The sequence below is a fragment of the Salvelinus alpinus genome, chromosome 12 (genome assembly GCF_045679555.1).
Source record: "Salvelinus alpinus chromosome 12, SLU_Salpinus.1, whole genome shotgun sequence".
In the NCBI taxonomy this organism is placed as follows: domain Eukaryota; kingdom Metazoa; phylum Chordata; class Actinopteri; order Salmoniformes; family Salmonidae; genus Salvelinus; species Salvelinus alpinus.
In genome coordinates, this window is record NC_092097.1 from 33,429,992 (window position 1) to 33,450,508 (window position 20,517).

General features: G+C 40.9%; 1 protein-coding gene across 2 annotated transcripts in view; it reads right to left on the reverse strand.

Moving 5' to 3' along the window:
• Positions 1 to 7,307: 7,307 nt before the first annotated feature.
• Positions 7,308 to 20,517, reverse strand: part of LOC139535928 (carboxy-terminal domain RNA polymerase II polypeptide A small phosphatase 2-like) — a 31,063-nt gene continuing 17,853 nt past the window's right edge. The window contains exons 3-8 of one of the 2 annotated variants that reach the window (XM_071335896.1): positions 17,731 to 17,769; positions 16,164 to 16,265; positions 15,328 to 15,384; positions 10,034 to 10,126; positions 9,587 to 9,772; positions 7,308 to 9,327 (exon numbers count right to left, since the gene is read on the reverse strand). In XM_071335896.1, coding sequence (XP_071191997.1) covers positions 9,202 to 9,327; positions 9,587 to 9,772; positions 10,034 to 10,126; positions 15,328 to 15,384; positions 16,164 to 16,265; positions 17,731 to 17,769 — 603 coding nt within the window. In that variant the 3' untranslated portion in view covers positions 7,308 to 9,201. The remainder of the gene's footprint in view (positions 9,328 to 9,586; positions 9,773 to 10,033; positions 10,127 to 15,327; positions 15,385 to 16,163; positions 16,266 to 17,730; positions 17,770 to 20,517) is intronic. The other variant, XM_071335897.1, reaches the window with a different exon arrangement.

Consider the following 20,517-nt stretch of genomic DNA (forward strand, 5'->3'; position numbering starts at 1 on the left):
AGGCTAATACTGTATGAGATAATCTCACATGATGACACAGAGCTACGTGACACTCACTTAACACTGATTATGTTTCAAATGGTGTTATTGATTTTTAGAATGCTCTCACTGGATGTCCTTAAAGCCAAATCTAGCTGCACTCTAGAAGTACAGGTAACTGCCAAAATAAAGGAAAAACCAAAATAATAAAGTGTACACTGAGTGCACAAAACATTAGGAACACCTTAATATTGAGTTGCACCCCCTTTTGCCATCAGAACGGATTCGTCAGGACATGGACTCTTCAAGGTGTCAAATGCGTTTCACAGGGATGCTGGCCCACGTTGACTCCAATGCTTCCCACAGGTATGTCAAGATGGCTGGATGTCCTTTGACCAGTCTTGATACACACAATAAACTTTTGTCTTGCCCATTCACCCTCTGAATGGCACATATACACAATCCATTCCTCAATTGTCTCAAGGCTTAACAAGGCTCCCTTCATCTACACTGATTGAAGTGGATTTAACAAGTGACATAAAGAAGGGATCACAGCTTTCACTTGGAGTCACCTGGTCAGTCTATATCATGGAAAGAGCTGTTTTGTACACTCAGGGTATTTTAATAGGGCGTTGGCACACCACGAGCCAGAACAGCTTCAATGCACCTTGGTATAGATTCTAGAAGTGTCTGGAACTCTGTCGGAGGGATGATGCACCATGCTTCCACCAGAAATTCCCTAACTTGGTGACTTGTTGATTGTCGTGGAAAACACTCAGGCTTGTCGTGGCAATTTCCTGTATTACCAAATGAGGAGAGTTACAAACCACACACCAGTCAGAGTTATACTTACATTTTATTTTTAATAATATGTGAGCTTTACTATAGCCCTTTGACTCTCAGATCAATTCAGTGTCTATAATGAATTCTGAGTGTGCCTACAAAAGAATACCAAGATCGTTTATAGCCAAGATACACCCCTCTCAACTTACATGACGAACCACAGAACTCTTCACAAAGGGCCTTTTACTTGAGAAAGGAGTATCCCATAGCCAGATAGCATTAGCTATAAATTATCGTTCAGTTTGGTCTCTAAGACGAGGTTCTAATCTCGTTCCTGGTACTTCATAGTACCAAAACATTACCTCATCCAAGGCATAACTCAATTGTCAACTCTATATTCTCCCATCTCAAGTAAACCCCCCCTTCTCTTGCGCACAGACATTGTGGAGCCAAGAGATAATTGGTTCCCCCTTAATCACACCATCCCTTCACATGGTTTAACAGATACATTCACATATGAAGACAACGTTCCATTCTGACCTCTCCCTTTCTGATATTCTGCATATTACCAGACATGTAAAAGACAAGCCTGACCTCTCCCCTCTCTGGGCCCCAAGTGACTTTTCCCTAGTTGAGAAGGGAAAAGTGCAACTGCCAACAATATAGTCCCAAGGGAGACATTCTAATGACAAGTATCTCACATAAGCATATTATGTACATAAAACATCTTATTTATCTATGTTACCCAACTAATTCTGATTCATCCTCCACAGGCTCCACTCCAGAATCTCCCATAAGTGTTCTGATGAGATCTGGTGACTGAGACGGCCATGGCATTTGGTTCACATCGTTTTCATGATCATCAAACCATTCAGTGACCGCTCATGCCCTGTGGTTGGGGCATTGTCATCCTATGGGGGCATAGCCATGGTAGCCAACATAGTGGCCTGTATAGCATTTTTATATATGACCCTAAGCATGATGGGATGTTAATTGCTTAATTAACTCAGGGACCACACCTGTGTGGAATTCCCTACTTTCAATATACTTTGTATCACTCATTTACTCAAGTGTTTCCATTATTTTGGCAGTTAACTGTAGCTTTCCATGAAATCTGATGGTTCATGCCAGACATACAAACCCACTGGGCAAAAACTGGTTGAATCAACGTTGTTTCCACGACATTTCAACAACAACAAAATATATTTTGATGACATTGAATAAAAGTGGAAAACTGATTGGATTTGAAAAAAGTAAAAGGTAATTGAATTTCTTATTTTATACACCCAACCTTTAACCTAAATCCAATGACATGGTGAATTTTTTGGTTGACTTCACGTTAGTTGACAACGCAACCAAATGTAAATCAAAACTAGACATTTAACTGACGTCTGTGCCCAGTGGGGAGGCAGTCTGGAAGGTTTATTCAAGAACTCAAAAGTGTATTTCTCGACCTAGTTTTTTTTTTTTTTTTACCGTTATTTTACCAGGTAAGTTGACTGAGAACACGTTCTCATTTGCAGCAACGACCTGGGGAATAGTTACAGGGGAGAGGAGGGGGATGAATGAGCCAATTGTAAACTGGGGAGTATTAGGTGACCGTGATGGTTGAGGGCCAGATTGGGAATTTAGCCAGGACACCGGGGTTAACACCCCTACTCTTACGATAAGTGCCATGGGATCTTTAATGACCTCAGAGAGTCAGGACACCCGTTTAACGTCCCATCCGAAAGACGGCACCCTACACAGAGCAGTGTCCCCAATCACTGCCCTGGGGAATTGGGATCTTTGTTTAGACCAGAGGAAAGAGTGCCTCCTACTGGCCCTCCAACACCACTTCCAGCAGCACCTGGTCTCCCATCCAGGGACTAACCAGGACCAACCCTGCTTAGCTTCAGAAGCAAGCCAGCAGTGGTATGCAGGGTGGTATGCTGCTGGCTTTCCATGTTGGAAACATAGTTGGAAACATAATGCAAATACCAGAAAGCCCTTAACAGCCTGAGAAGTTTGACAGGCAAATTACTTGTGTTGAAGTCTACAAAATACTAAGGACATCACAAACATGTAAACTCAGCAAAAAAAGAAACGTCCTATCACTGTCAACTAGGTTTATTTTCAGCAAACTTAACATGTGTAAATATTTGTATGAACATTCAACAACTGAGACATAAACTGAACAAGTTCCACAGACATGTGACTAACAGAAATGGAATAATGTGTCCCTGAACAAAGGGGGGGTTAAAATAAAAAATAACAGTCAGTATCTGGTGTGGCCACCAGCTGCATTAAGTACTGCAGTACATCTTCTCCTCATGGACTGCACCAGATTTGCCGGTTCTTGCTGTGAGATGTTACCTCACTCTTCCACCAAGGCACCTGCAAGTTCCTGGACATTTCTGGGGGGAATGACCCTAGCCCTCACCCTCCGATCCAACAGGTCCCAGACATGCTCAATGGGATTGAGATCCGGGCTCTTCGTTGGCCATGGCAGAACACTGACATTCCTGTCTTGCAGGAAATCACGCACAGAACGAGCAGTATGGCTGGTGGCATTGTCATGCTGGAGGGTCATGTCAGGATGAGCCTGTAGGAAGGGTACCACATGAGGGAGGATGATGTCTTCCCTGTAACGCACAGCGTTTAGATTGCCTGCAATAACAAGCTCAGTCCGATGATGCTGTGACACACCGCCCCAGACCATGACGGACCCTCCACCTCCAAATTGATCCTGCTCCAGAGGCCTCGGTGTAACGCTCGGTGTAACGCTCATTCCTTCGACGATAAACGCAAATCCGACCATCACCCCTGGTGAGACAAAACCGCGACTTGTCAGTAAAGAGCACTTTTTGCCAGTCCTGTCTGGTCCAGAGACGGTGGGTTTTTGCCATAGGCGACGTTGTTGCCGGTGATGTCTGGTGAGGACCTACCTTACAACAGGCCTACAAGCCCTCAGTCCAGCCTCTCTCAGCCTATTGCAGACAGTCTGAGCACTGATGGAGGGATTGTGCGTTCCTGGTGTAACTCTGGCAGTTGTTGTTGCCATTCTGTACCTGTCCCGCAGGTGTGATGTTCGGATGTACCGGTCCTGTGCAGGTGTTGTTACACATGGTCTGCCACTGCGAGGACGATCAGCTGTCCGTCCTGTCTCCCTGTAACGCTGTCTTAGGCGTCTCACAGTACGAAAATGGCAATTTATTGCCCTGGCCACATCTGCAGTCCTCATGCCTCCTTGCAGCATGCCTAAGGCACATTCTCACAGATGAGCAGGGACCCTGGGCATCTTTCTTTTGGTGTTTTTCAGAGTCAGTAGAAAGGCCTCTTTAGTGTCCTAAGTTTTCATAACTGTGACCTTAATTGCCTACCGTCTGTAAGCTGTTAGTGTCTTAACGACCGTTCCACAGGTGCATGTTCATTAATTGTTTATGGTTCATTGAACAAGCATGAGAAACAGTGTTTAAACCCTTTACAATGAAGATCTGTGAAGTTATTAGGATTTTTAACGAATTATCTTTGAAAGACAGGGTCGTGAAAAAGGGACGTTTCTGTTTTTGCTGAGTTTATTTTGTACAGAGCTTCATAATGTTGAATCTGGTCACAGTTTGTGACTATTATACTACCTCACCCTTGATGCAAACAAATTCAGAACATGGAACAACTACAAGTGATCTGTTCTCAGGGAAACCCCTGCAGAATGGAAATAATGCAAGATTAGTGAAACATAAAAGGATTAGTTAACAACCCAGGGAAGGAGCCACATTTCCTCATGCTGACCTCTGTGATTGGACAATCCTATGTGATCAGAATGACCCACTTTCATTATATAAGCCCCACCTCTGCCCTAGCTATTGCCAAAGATTGTGTTATATTGACAAGATAGTCAAGTGACCGCTCTAACAATGGAAATACGTCAATCGCATCTACTTATAAAGCCCTTTTTACATCAGCAGTTGTTGCAAATTACTTAAACAGAAACCGAACCTAAAACCCCAGAGAGCAAGCAATACATGTCCTCAAAGATGAAGGCAGGCGAGATCAGGTCTGACCATTCTAGCCAATGAGAGGGCATATACGTGTTTCAACAACAGGGCATAGAGATAGATAAGAGGACTCATCTTTGTATCTGTGCCATTACAGCGTTTGTGACAGCCTCAATGGCACTGCCCTTGCTATGTTTTTCATTGGCTGATTGACTTCGAAATCATAGGAATCCCCACCCAGTTGACTACTTTAAAATGGCAAAGTCCATGCTAAATGGGTTATATCATGAGTCCTCTAACTTTATAACAACTGCAGAAATGCCACGTACGTCCACTTATATCATTGCATTTGTAACAACCTAACCATTCATTACGAAACGTATATTCAATCAAATAAGCCTCATGTAACAAATTAGCAATTATATTTTTTGTTTACAAAATTTGACTAATTGACCTCCATACAAAAATTCCTCACTTCGTAGGCTTATTTTCGTGGACAGATTTTGGGTGGACAAAAACCTCTCTCGTCACCACTCCCTCTGCTATTGCCCAAAATGTAACATGGCCACTGATTCTTAACACATGTTCATCACATATTATGATGTCATAATGTAATGAATGTCCCTAAATGCCTTTGCTGGTCCCAAATGAAACCCTATTCACTACATAGTGCACTACTTCTGACCACTGCCACTATGGGCCATAGTCAAAAAAGTGCACTTTATAGGGAAAACAGTCCCATTTGGGATGCCCCCTCTGAATTTGACTTTGATTCAACTATATTGTTTGTGGAATGCAAATCTGTGTGATTAGGAATTATGAGATCTAATTGCTCTCTGGAGATGCGGACACAAATGCACTACAGTAGACACACATGCACTAATCAATGTTTTTATTCCATCTTTGAAAAACAACTTTCAGAATTGCTAGTTTAACAAAAAAGCCAAAATATAATGCAGGAGTCTTACGTTTGTTTGATAAAATAGCTGTAAAAACAGTATTTTGAACTCCAGACGTGCACGAGAGTAATGTTTTATAATTTTCGCATTATACTGTATGTATTACTGCATAGTTTCTATGCAAAATTTGAAGTTTGTTCATTGTACACAACCTGACCCAACCCCACAATCAATCCAACAGAGTCCAGTTAACAAAAAACTAAAATGGAGAAATTATTTTATCCAAACAGAAATCTCATCCATCACTTATCAGAAGAATACTAGACTGGTCACCATTACAATCTATCCAATAGATTGATCAATATATACATAAAAACAACGCTGCATCAATCGATTGTACCCTCGGACTCATGTCTCATTTTGTTCCGATTGGTTGGCATCTAAGAATCCATACAGAAAGTAAGCCAACTGAACACTGAAAATAGATCTCCATATTTTGTAAAGGCCAAAATATTTTAAATTGGAATAATTCATTTCCAAAACAAAAGAACACCAAAAGCTTTTTAGAGCTACATTTCTATCCATTCTTTGCTTTCAATGTTTCTAAAATATTGTGACTTTGTATACATATGGCTTTCATATAAAAAAATTATAATAATTACAAAGAATTCTCTTGATAAGTCACCAAAACTTTTTTTTTTACAGATGGACTGTTTAGGACAATCTATTTCAAATACATTTATCTCCAGTTCTTTACATTCTTTCTTTCCAGGACTTTGAGAAAATAAAAACTGTCGTATGAGTAAGATAAAATTAATACTATTATAATTATCCTAGCATCATTCAGATGCTTAGCGATCATGAAGTGATCATGAAATCTAGTACTTCTCACTAACAGTAAACTATATTTGAATCAAACACAGGACATGTCTGATGTCGCTTTGGTTGAGGGCCATAAGCATGCCCTTCATGGGCGTTACATATTAACTCGCAATCAGGGACGAACGTTAACTCCTTCCGAAACAGTTATCCAAAACATTACTAATTAGGGTTCGACACGTCACTTCTGATGTGAATGTCAATATATTTAATTACATCTAGTCATTTCATGTCAGCAGACATTATGACTGAATATACCAGGTATCATGTGTGGGCCTCTAACCTAATCACCATTACTGACAATTAAGTGATGCATTTTTAAAGCAACAAGACTGGTTCTTTCGACTAGAAGAAAGGAAAGTGAAGCAGAAAACACTTTAATTGAAATTTGTGAATATTTGGTTCCCCCTCCCCTCCAACCCACCCACCCACCTCCACAAAATAAAAGTGTTGAGCTTTTGTAACAATGAATGTCTAACCCCACTTTACCTTTTAGTGTTTCAGACATAATAAGACAGTCAGGTCATGCTCTGTGCACCCTCTACCACGTCCCACCACCAGAAGAGACAACTTAACATCCCATACAGCACTACTATATAGGGAATAGAGTGCTATTTGGGACACAACCAGAGATTAAAATGCTTACAAATATCTAAAGAACAGAAACTATAGATTGGGAGACATGGAGTAGGCCTAAATGGACATATTTCTCTGACAGTATGGGTGTGGGGTCCACAACATCATAACACACGGCCACTTCTTTGAATCCAAATGAAACAGCGGAGTAGGATTACTTGGTAAAGAGTTTTATGGATACTCAATTTCAGCCAAATACGAGAGACAGGTAACAGTTATAAAATTGTAAAATAAAAAATGGGGATGGAGACCCTTCGTGCTTTATTCCAAAGCTTCTATTGCAGAAAGAAACCTTAGGCACTTCATAGTGTAATAGTATGAGAAGGCGCTTTATCTTGTGAATAAAACCACAAAACAAAATCTCTTTGGGATGCAGTGACTAGTCTGGCCTGGGCATGTCTATGTGTGCTAAATTACAACTTGAGCAGTAGAACATCTCTTGCTAAATCCATCCAGTTTATGGCACCACAAAACCGCTGCCACCCCACAATGTGTACAACACCTGAGATATGGCAGTGAGTACCGTAGACCTTCTAGAACAACAGGCAATAACGCAAAGATAATTTATCAGACATACTTTTAAGTCTCAGTAATGTAGAAACATCTCACCAAAAATATAATACATTTTTAAATAATGACTTGGCAAAGTATGGAGAAAGGGCTAAAGGTGGGGGCTAAACTAGTGTGCATTGTGTTCACTCTTAGCAGCTTATACAAGTCCCTCAAGCTAACCAAATAATATGGCACCCAGAAGGCTTGACATAAAATGTGAATAATTTTAAAACAAGGCCTTGGTTTATCCACTATGGCATCCTTAGAAGACTAAATACCAGCAGAGAATTACTCCAAATTTGCAACACGAAGTCTAAATCAGTCTGTTCATTTAAATGTTTTTTTTTTGAGTGCGCTAAAAGTTGGAGGTGAATCAGCTCAAGTATCCTGTAGCTGATGCATCTCAGGGTGAATCGGCATAGAGGCAGGGTTTGTTACACCACTGCATTTACACGATGGGTGTGACCCCTTGGATTGTGATGATCCCTATTGGCTGAGGATATCTTCAGCAAATGAGAATGGAGGATTTCATGTAACTACAACATACAGAGGCTCTTAATGTATGGCTGTTCTTCCTCAACATCCCAGACATTACAAAATTCATCATCTGTACTTCTAACCAACATATCCAACATTTAAAAGACATCTTAAAAATGTATAGAAAAGCGTAAAGATTGAAAAAGAACAACCATTTTCTACAAGGAACAAAGCTTTTTTTCCTTCTTTAAAAACACAACAAAAACAGATTTAATTATTTTGTTCTTATACAGAAGGCACAAAGATGGAGATCCCTTGCTCCCCATGTAAGGTCTGGTCTAATGAGGTCATATCATCTTATGTACTGTCATGTCTAGTTATGTCATGACGGCCTCGACTTCCAAAATTAATTTCCTGAAGGAATCAATCCATTCAGGAGAGAAAAGTCCTTAAAAACAGCCTTTATAGAGGCTGTTGTACTAAGAAATTGAAATTAAATCACTATGTGGATTTTGCCGTTTCCTTGCAATGCTTTAGAGTCCTTCGTCAACGTGTTTCTACTGAGATTATTGTCGAAGCAGAGAGGTGATGTGCAGAGTCCATTGTTTTGTGTCACAATTCGTTTTGTGTCACTATAAAATCAAAGTCTTGTTTTTGGAGAAACAAAGACCTGGCCCGTCAGTTTGAATGATTGGAGTAATAGTATGTGTTTGAGTTCCGATTTTAAAATGAGAAAAGAGTGAGCCACTTTGCATTGTGTTTGTTGGATTGTTTCCAGGACAGCAGTTTTTGCAGCACCAGCTAACATACTGAGAAGGAGGAGGACAGTAGGAGCGGTGGACAGCCGTCCAAACACACAGTTCAGGCGCCAAACAAACACACCGCCAAGTGTGTCTAGGATACTAACACCGCACACAAAGTGCGTGTATGTAAGTAAGGTTTTGGCTTTTTCCGTCGGTTGATGGGTGTGGTCTGGCTGAGAGGGGGAGGTTCTGGCTTGTCAGAGGGGGCGTGTTGTGTCAGGGGGCTCGTAGCTGCTGCAGCTTGGCATAGACGTCGTCCGCCTCACTCAGCTCCTCAAAGACGGGTAGGAGGCTCAGCAGCTCAGTGTCCTCCAGGTCGTCAAACCAGGACACCACAGGCACCTGAGGACACACACAATCAGAATAAAACAGTTACATTTTAGAGAAGGCTATAAATGACGGAAAGACCCTTTCCTGCCACTCCGCAGTTGGGAAACATTGATTTCCACAGTTTAGACAAAACACACATTCAGAAAATAAAATTGGCATCATCAAATAGCTTAAAACAGGGAGATCACCTCAGTGATTCAACATTGGGACAGGCCAGTATGTCCTTTAGAGTAAAGCTCAGAGAAAGATTGGGCTAGGCAGCAGCACTCACAGCATTCTCCGGATGGAAGATGTAGGAGGCGGGGGAGTTGTCCAGGATGAGGGTCTTGTTGAGCTGGCGGCCCAGGCGGCTCAGGTCCTTGACGTAGCAGCCCTGGTGGAACACACAGGACTCCCGAAAGAGACGCGTTCCGAACACACCACACTGATCCAGCAGGTCTGTCACTGGGTCTGCATACTGCAGGGGAGACGGAGGAAGGAGGAAGAAGAGAAAGGGGATAAGACATAAAGATAGAAACAGAAAGGTAGAGAGTGCCAGGCACGGATGGATGTAGAACAGAGAGTAGTGTGTAAGGGGAGAGTGGTATGTTGGGTGGTAGACGACTGAACATAGCTGGAATTGCTACTTTTTCTAACAGGCATATATCATCACCACCAGGGGGAGCAAATGGAATAAATACCAGTTAATTCTCCAAATCAACAGTAAAAGCAATGTTACCTTCGCAAGACTTGCAGTGAAGAGAACACACTCAAACAGCTCTCCCATCCTCTGGAGGAACTGGTCTACATGTGGCCTCTTCAGGACGTAAACCTGGGACACATCACAGCACGGCCATAAGCATCTGGCTAGGAGAATCAAGTACAGCTATCTAACAGCGACCATCTATGAACACTAGTCTATGGACTAACTGACTGGAGAAACTACACACACAACTCCAGTCCCTAAAGACCACAGTATCTATTGATCTTCAATCTGATCAACCTTATTTACTGGCTAGTGACAAGTCTACTCACCTGGTTTAACAAGACTAATGTTTTGGATAATTGAAAAGGCAACAGTGGGGGGAAAAACAGAGGCTGGTGAGCACAAGTGGATCCATCTTTCATCCACCCAACAACCTGGTTCAACATTTCAGAAAATAATAGAACGTGAACATAAAAAACATAACTGAACATGAATGTTAAAATAAGGGTTAGAAATGAGGCCTGCCTCCCGGTTTGGTCTGCCTGTTCTTTCCTTCTCATTCCGTCTGTGGGTTAGGGAAAGCGTGCAAGTATCTGTATGTGTGGTTGTCCCAGAGGGCCATGTTGGAAGAGGTCAGCAGCCTCCTGAAACAAGTAATCGAGAATAGGCCGTGCTGGTGGGAACCAGCCTATCCTGGATTACTTGAACCAGGCTGAGGCCAGGGAGCTGTGGCCAGTGTCCCAGGATGAGGAGGCCGGAGTGGGGAGAGGGAGGCCTCGCTGACCCTTGGCTTAACTGTACTATACAGCTCCAAAATCTAGTATATTCATCTTGACCATGGAAGAGAACACATTTATACAACAAATGTTCCATTTACACATGACTTTTGATTTCAAATTTGATTTCATGTATTCATTTAAAAAAAGTGTTACATTTCAGAAGCAGTAGTGCTACTCCAATGGGCTCCAAAGTATAAAAATAACCACAAGGAGTCACTTAGCAATGTCCTTGTTTTTGAAAGAAAAGCAATTTTTTTGTCCATTAAAAGAACATCAAATTGATAGGAAATACAGTGTAGATATGGTTAATGTTGTAAATGACTATTGTCAAACGGGATTTTTTTAATGTAACATCTACATAAGTGTACAGAGGCCCACTATCAGCAACCATCACTCCTGTGTTCCAATAGCATGTTGTGTTAGCTAATCCAAGTTTATAATTTTAAAAGGATAATTGATCATTAGAAAAACCTTTTGAAATTATGAAAACTGATAAAACGGGCCTTCTTTAGACTAGTTGAGAATCTGGAGCATCAGCATTTGTTGGTTCGACTACAGGCTCAAAATGGCCAGAAACAAATAACTTTCTTCTGAAAATCGTCAGTCTATTTTTGTTCTGAGAAATGAAGGCAATTCCATGCGAGAAATTGCCAAGAAACTGAAGATCCCGTACAACGCTGTGTACTACTTCCTTCACAGAACAGCGCAAACTGGCCCTAACCAGAATAGAAAGAGGAGTGGGAGGCTCCGGTGCACAACAGAGCAAGAGGACAAGTACATTAGAGTGTCTAGTTTGAGAAACAGACGCCTCACAAGCCTTCAACTGGCAGCTTCATTAAATAGTAACACCAGTCTCAACGTCAACAGTGAAGAGGCCTACTCCGGGATGCTGGCCTTCTAGGCAGAGTTCCTCAGTCCAGTGTCTGTGTTATTTTGCCCATCTTAATCTTTTATTTTTATTGGCCAGTCTGAGATAAGGCTTTTTCTTTGCAACTCTGCCTAGAAGGCCAGCATCCTGGAGTCGCCTCTTCATTGTCCTCCATTGGAACACAGGAGTGATGGTTGCTGATAATGGGCCTCTGTACGCCTATGTAGACATTCCATTAAAAAGAAGAAAAAAAAATAGTCATTTACAACATTAACAATGTCTACACTGTATTTCTGATCAATTTGAAGTTATTTTAATGGACAAATGTGCTTTTCTTTCAAAAACAAGGACATTTCTAAGTGACCCCAAACTTTTGAACAGTAGTGTGTGTATACACACACACATTTACATTTTACATTTAAGTCATTTAGCAGACGCTCTTATCCAGAGCGACTTACAAATTGGTGCATTCACCTTATGACATAGACACACACACACACACACACACACACACACACACACACACACACACACACACACACACACACACACACACACACACACACACACACACACACACACACACACACACACAAAGTACCAGTCAAATGTTTGGACACCTAATCATTCAAGGGTTTTTCTTTATTTTTACTATTTTCTACATTGTAGAATAGTAGTGAAGACATCAAAACTATAAAATAACATATATGTAATCATGTAGTAAGCAAAAAAGTGTTAAACAAATTCTTCAAAGTAGCCACCCTTTGCCATGATGACAGCTTTGCACGCTCTTGGCATTCTCTGAACCAGCTTCATGAGGTAGTCACCTGGAATGCATTTCAATTAACAGGTGTGCCTTATTCATTTGTGGAATTTATATCCTTCTTAATGCGTTTGAGCCAGTTGTGTTGTGACAAGGTAGGGGTGGTATACAGAAGATAGCCCTATTTGGTAAATTACCAAAGGTCAGTCAACACGGAAAATTTCAAGAACTTTGAAAGTTTCTTCAAGTGCAGTCGCAAAAACCATCAAGCGCTATGATGAAACTGGCTCTCGTGAGGACCGTCACATGAAAGGAAGACCCAGAGTTACCTCTGCTGCAGAGGATAAGTTCATGAGAGTTATAAGACTCAGAAATCACAGATCAAATAAATGCTTCACAGAGTTCAAGTAACAGACATCTCAACATCAACTGTTCAGAGGAGACTGCGTGAATCAGGCCTTCAACATTGAATTGCTGCAAAGAAACCACTATTAAAGGACACCAATAAGAAGAAGAGACTTGCTTGGGCCAAGAAACACGCGCAATGGACATTAGACCGGTGGAAATCTGTCCTTTGGTCTGATGAGTCCAAATGTGCGTCTCCGTGAAACGCAGAGTAGGTGAATGGATGATCTACGCACTGTGAAGCATGGGGGAGATGGTGTGATAGTGCTTTGCTGGTTATTTATTTTGAATTTAAGGCACACTTAACCAGCATCGCTACCACAGCATTTTTCAGCGATACGCCATCCCATCTGGTTTGCGCTTAGTGGGACTATCATTTGTTTTTCAACAGGACAATGACCCAACACATCTCCAGGCTGTGTAAGGGCTATTTGACCAATAAGGAGAGTGATGGAGTGCTGCATCAGATGACCTGGCCTCCACAATCACCCGAATTCAACCCAAATGAGATGGTTTGGGATGAGTTGAACCGCAGAGTGAAGGAAAAGCAGCCAACAAGTGCTCAGCATATGTGGTAACCCCTTCAAGACTGTTGGAAAAACATTCCAGGTGAAGCTGGTTGAGAGAATGCCAAGAGTGTGCAAAGCTGTCATCAAGGCAAATGGTGGCTACTTTAAAGAATGTAACACTGTTTTGGTTACTACATGATTCCATATATGTTATTTCATAGTTTTGATGTCTTCTAACATTCAACAAAGTAGAAAATACTAAAAATAAAGAAAAAGTAGGTGTGTCTAAACGTTTGACTGGTACTACACATTATATATATATATGAATATATATATATATACTGTATATATACACACAGTTGAAGTCTGAAGTTTACATATACTTAGGTTGGAGTCATTAAAACTTGTTTTTCAACAACTCCACAAATGTCTTGTTAATTAACAAACTATAGTTTTGGAAAGTCGGTTAGGACATCTACTTTGTGCATGACACAAGTACTTTTTCCAACAATTGTTTACAGACAGATTAGTTCACTTATAATTAACTGGATCACAATTCCAGTGGGTCAGAAGTTCACATACACTGTGCCTTTAAACAGCTTGAAAATTCCAGAAAATGTTATGCTTTAGAAGCTTCTGATAGGCTAATTGACATAATTTGAGTCAATTGGAGGTGTACCTGTCGATGTATTTCAAGGCCTACCTTCAAACTCAGTGCCTCTTTGCTTGACATCATGGGAAAATCAAAAGAAATCAGCCAAGACCTCAGAAAAAACATTGTAGACCTCCACAAGTCTGGTTCATCCTTGGGAGCAATTTACAAACGCCTGCAGGTACCACATTCATCTGTACAAACAATAGTACGCAAGTATAAACACCATGGGACCACGCAGTCGTCGTACCGCTCAGGAAGGAGACGCGTTCTGTCTCCTAGAGATTAACATACTTTGGTGCGAAAAGTGCAAATCAATCCCAGAACATCAGCAAAGGACCTTGTGAAGATGCTGGAGGAAACAGGTACAAAAGTATCTATATCCACAGTAAGAACGAGTCCTATATCGACATAACCTGAAAGGCCGCTCAGCAAGGAAGAAGCCACTGCTCCAAAACCGCCATAAAAAAGCCAGACTACGGTTTGCAACTGCACATGGAGAAATGTCCTCTGGTCTAATGACCATCGTTATGTTTGGAGGAAAAAGGGGGAGGTTCGCAAGCCGAAGAACACCATCCCAACCGTGAAGCACGGGGGTGGCAGCATCATGTTGTGGGGGTGCTTTGCTGCAGGAGGGGCTGGTGCACTTCACAAAATAGATGGCATCATGAGGCAGGAAAATTATGAGGATATATTGAAGCAACATCTAAAGACATCAGTCAGGAAGTTAAGCGTGGTCGCAAATGGGTCTTCCAAATGGACAATGACCCCAAGCATACTTCCAAAGTTGTGGCAAAATGGCTTAAGGACAACAAAGTCAAGGTATTTGAGTGGCCATCACAAAGCCCTGACCTCAATCCCATAGAAAATTTGTGGGCAGAACTGAAAAAGTGTGTGCGAGCAAGGAGGCCTACAAACCTGACTCAGCTCTGTCAGGAGGAATGGGCCAAAATTCCCCCAACTTATTGTGGGAAGCTTGTGGAAGGCTACCCGAAACGTTGACCCAAGTTAAACAATTTAAAGGCAATGCTACCAAATACTAATTGAGTGTATGTAAACTTCTGACCCACTGGGAATGTGATGAAAGAAATAAAAGCTGAAATAAATCATTCTCTCTACTATTATTCTGACATTTCATTCTTAAAATAAAGTGGTGATCCTAACTGACCTAAGACAGGGAATTTTTACTCGGATTAAATGTCAGGAATTGTGAAAAACTGAGTTTAAATTTATTTGGCTAAGGTGTATGTAAACTTCCGACTTCAACTGTACATACATATACATATATACACACACATACATACATATATCTATACACATGTGTGTTGATCTAAATGTCATTGTCAGTTACCTGGTGTGTTGTTCCTTCAATCTCCACAGGTACAATGAAGTCAGCATTACTGATGGGCTACAGCATTAGAGGAGAAGACAACCGTTTATCATCAGTTTTCAGATAAAATATAATCAGTTGCAGTGACACACGCAAAAGACAAACGTATACATTAACAAAAAAAGTTAGATATTCTGATTAGGAGATGCATCTAAAAGCATAGCAAAGTTTTAAATTAGGAAAAAACTAACCCTCCCACCCTCTCAACTAACCCTCCCACCCTCTCAACTAACCCTGCCACCCTCTCAACTAACCCTCCCACCCTCTCAATTAACCCTCCCACCCTCTCAATTAACCCTCCCACCCTCTCAATTAACCCTCCCACCCTCTCAACTAACCCTCCAACCCTCTCAACTAACCCTCCCACAATCCAAATAATGCCTTGTTATGAGAAACATGTTAACTATGGGGAACGTGGACAACACTGATTTGTCTGCCAGTGACCATTGATTTGTTGATTGAATGTGTTAACAGCATCAGCAGCTCCCGTTTCACAGCCAGTGTAAAGAGCAACCTGATCCAGCTAACAGATGTCCATTAACACTTACAGTCTAATAGTGGGATATAGAAGTGAGACGGGACACAAACAAAGAGGACTAGCCGATCAAACGATTACAGCTTGTTGTTGCAAATGAGTAAAGTAAGAGTTATGGATCATGCTATTATATATAATCAACTGCCCTGGCCTGCATAGGATCAAAACAAGGTGTCTTCGAATTCTTGGTATGTGGTGAGATAATAGGTCAAACTATGTTTTCCAATAGCACTGTTTCTTATTAACAGTGTATGTATATTACCTTGAAGGAGCTGTGCACCAATGTCTCATCCAGGTCAATGACCACACAGATCTTGCCCTCATCCTGAGGGGTTACCTCGGGCAGTAGACTTGTCCCTGGAACCTGAGAGGAGCGGAACAGGGGAAGGGTAGGAAGAGAGTAGAGAAGTAGAGGATATAGGAGTAGTAGAGGAGGAGGGTGGAGGAGTAGAGTAGTAGAGGAGGACAGTTAGAGGAGGAGATGAGGGTAGAAGAATAGAAGAGGCGTAGAGGATGAGTAGGAGGATAGAAGATTAGAGGAGTAGAGGAGGGTAGAAGAGTATAGGAGTAGAGGAGGGTAGAAGATTAGAGGAGGAGTAGAGGAGAGAGGATGATTAAAAGGGTAAAAGAGTAAATGATTAGAGGAGCGTAGAGGCAGGGTAGAGGTGGGTAGAGGTAGGATAGAGGTGGGTAGAGTGACTTTTCCCCTACAATTTAAATGAAAGATGACACACCCCACACTTAAAGCTGCAATACAGAACTTTTTGGGAGACCTGACTAAATTCACATAGAAAGGTCTGTCATTCTCATTGAAAGCATGTCTAAGAAGTGGTAGATCTGTAGTATGTGCGCTATTTCTATGCTTCCCTTAAGTTTTGTTTTTGCATCATTTACTTTCGGTTTTGTACACCAGCTTCAAACAGCTGAAAATACAATATTATTGGTTATGGATGGTACAGTGATTCTCTACACAATGACGGCTTGTTTTATCACAAACTGAAATTAAGCAAACTATTCTAATTTTATCAACCAGGAAATGGCAGCGTGATTTCTGCATATTGCATCTTCAATGAAATATTCCAGAGGGAATCGATCATCTATTGACCTGGAACCTCTGGTGCGATTCTATACAGGAATCACATTTTTCCAGTTAGGAAAACCTTTTAGTTTGAGAATGAAGGGTTCAATGTGAGTTCCAGAATAATAACCAATGACCTATCTACAGTAACAAATGGGTCATCTAAATATGTTAATGTATTTGGTCCTAGTGTATATAATTAGCCCATACACATTACAATTTCAGACACGTATCCTATTGCACAATGCACACTGTCCTGTAAAAGTGAATTAATTTCCTTTTCCACCCCAAATACAATACAATTTATTCATGATTATTATTTGACCATGCTTGTCACTTATGAACATTTTGAACATCTTGGCCATGTTCTGTTATAATCTCCACCCGGCACAGCCAGAAGAGGACTGGCCACCCCTCATAGCCTGGTTCCTCTCTAGGTTTCTTCCTAGGTTTTGGCCTTTCTAAGGAGTTTTTCCTAGCCACCGTGCTTCTACACCTGCATTGCTTGCTGTTTGGGGTTTTAGGCTGGGTTTTTGTACAGCACTTTCGAGATATTAGCTGATGTACGAAGGGCTATATAAAATAAACTTGATTTGATTTGAATAGCTTAACGGTAACATGTCTGAAGAAAATGGACCAAACACAGAAATATCAGTTACAATACATAGCATCATACCAAATGTGACAGTTTAATCTAAGCCCATTGTATCTACTTCCACAAAAAAACACAGTGATATTGTCCTTTACGTACTTGATGAAACTGGTAGCGAAGGTTTTGAAGTAGATCAAGCTAAACAGAGAGATGGAAAAGACAGTTAAAGGGAAATTTCACAATTTCTCTACTTCATATTCATCATCTCCAGTACCACCCCAACATGTGAAAATGGCATGTTTCTATATTTTGTAGTAAGAAAGTGAGGAAGATAAGTGTTTCCAATGACAACAACCAATTAGTATGCCATGCCTACTCGTAATTGGTTAAAATCACAGATGATGTCATTGAAACAATTATCTTCCTCTCTTTCTTACTACAAAACATAAAAATGCACAATTGTCACATGATGTTGGGGTGGTGCTGGAGATGAATGTGCATTAACTATACTGAACAAAAATATTAAAATGCAACATGCAACAATTAAAAATATTTTACTGAGTTACAGTTCATAAGGAATTCAGTCAATGGAAATAAATTAACTTCTTTGGGACAGGGGGGCAGTATTGAGTAGCTTGGATAAAAAGGTGCCCAGAGTAAACTGCCTGCTACTCTGTCCTAAAAGCTAGAATATGCATATAATTAGTAGATTTGGATAGAAAACACTCTGAAGTTTCTAAAACTGTTTGAATGATGTCTGTGAGTTTGACATGTTTCTACGAACTGTAATATGACTTTTCGTCTGAACTTTCGCATGGACCTGCCAGCACGCGCTGGATTGTGTACTGAACTCGCGAACAAAAGGAGGTGTTTGGACATAAATGATGGACTTTATCGAACAAATCAAACATTTATTGTGGAACTGGGATTCCTGGGAGTGCATTCTGATGAAGATCATCAAAGGTAAGTGAATATTCATAATGCTATTTCTGACAATGTTGACTCCACAACATGGCGGATATCTCTTTGGCTTGTTTGGGCTCTGAGCGCTGTACTCAGATTATTGCATGGTGTGCTTTTTCGGTAAAGCTTTTTTGAAATCTGACACAGCGGTTGCATTAAGGAGAAGTTTATCTAAAGTTCCATGCATAACACATGTATTTTCATCAACATTTATAATGAGTATTTCTGTAAATTGATGTGGCTCTCTGCAAAATCACCGGATGTTTTGGAAGCAAAACATTACTGAACGTAACGCACCAATGTAAACTGAGATTTTTGGATATAAATATGAACTTTATCGAACAAAACATACATGTATTGTGTAACATGAAGTCCTATGAAGATCAAAGGTTAGTGATTAATTTTATCTCTATTTCTGCTTTTTGTGACTCCTGTCTTTGGCTGGAAAAATGGCTGTGTTTTTCTGTGATTTGGCGGTGACCTAACATAATCGTTTGTGGTGCTTTCGCTGTAAAGCCTTTTTGAAATCGGACACTGTGGTGAGATTAACAAGAAGTGTATCTTTTAAATGGTGTGAAATACTTGTATGCTTGAGGAATTTTAATTATGAGATTTCTGTTGTTTGAATTTGGCGCCCTGCACTTTCACTGGCTGTTGTCATACCGATCCAGTTAACGGGATTGCAGCCCTAAGAAGTTAATTTGGTGTATTGCATGTGTGATTTCATGAAAGTTAAATTTTTATAGTAATTTATTTGAATTTGGCGCTCTGCATTTTCACTGGATGTTGGCCATGCGGGACGCTAGCGTCCCACATATCCCAGAGAGGTTAATAAGGCCCTAATCTATGGATTTCACATGATTGGGAATACAGATATGAATCTGTTGGTCACAGATACCTTAAAAAAAGTAAGGGTGTGGATCAGAAAAGCATTTCTGATCCACAAGGAGCATTTCTCCTTTGCCAAGATAATCCATCCACCTGACAGGTGTGGCATATCAAGAAGCTGGTTAACAGCATGATCATTACACCAGTGCACCTTGTGCTGGGGACAATAAAAGGCCACTAAAATGTGCAGTTTTGTCAGACAACCCAATCCCACAGTAATATCAAGTTTTTAGGGAGCGTGCAATTGGCATGCTGACTGCAGAAATGTCCACCAGAGCTGTTGCCAGAGAATTGAATGTTAATTTCTATACCATAAGCCGCCTCCAACATTGTTTTAGAGAATTTGGCTGTACGTCCAACCGGCCTCACAACCGCAGACCACGTGGGCCTCCACATCCGGCTTCTTCACCTGCGGGATCTTCACCTGCGGGATTGTCTGAGGGGGTTTGGGGGTGGGGTGCTGAGGAGTATTTCTATTTCAGGGCTCCACCCCTGTCCAGTCATGTGAAATCTATAGATCAAGGCCTAATTTATTTATTTATATTGACTGATTTCCTTAAATGACCTGTAACTCAGTAAAGAAATTGTTGCATTTATTTTTGTTCAGCGTATGTATATGTGTATATATTTTTTTCTTCTCCAGCGCTGGTCCAATAAAGTTGTTTATTTTTCGAACACTTTTGCATGGAATTATTACTTTCTCTTAACCTATTTATCTTCAACCTAGACAGCTGCTAACACCGGACAGACTTCCTAAAAGTAAGTTAGGCTGGCTGAGTACTTTATAGAAAGACCTAGCATTAGTGTAGTAGACCAACTTCTGTCCAAGAGGTTGTGGCTAGTAATAATGTCATTTTATATCAGAATTGGTCTTAAGTGGCATGTCCCATTAAAAGTTTTGATTTGAGGTAAGTCATTTGAGATAAATCGGAGTAAATAGAGAATAAAGGCTGAATGGAGATTTATATAACTTCTCCCTGACTGATAAATTTGACTTTATCTTTTACATTCTTATCGCCTCAGATTGTGTGCTGCTGTCTTCTTAAATCTGCACTTACGTTGTTCAGTAGTCTAGATGCACCATGTAATTACAAG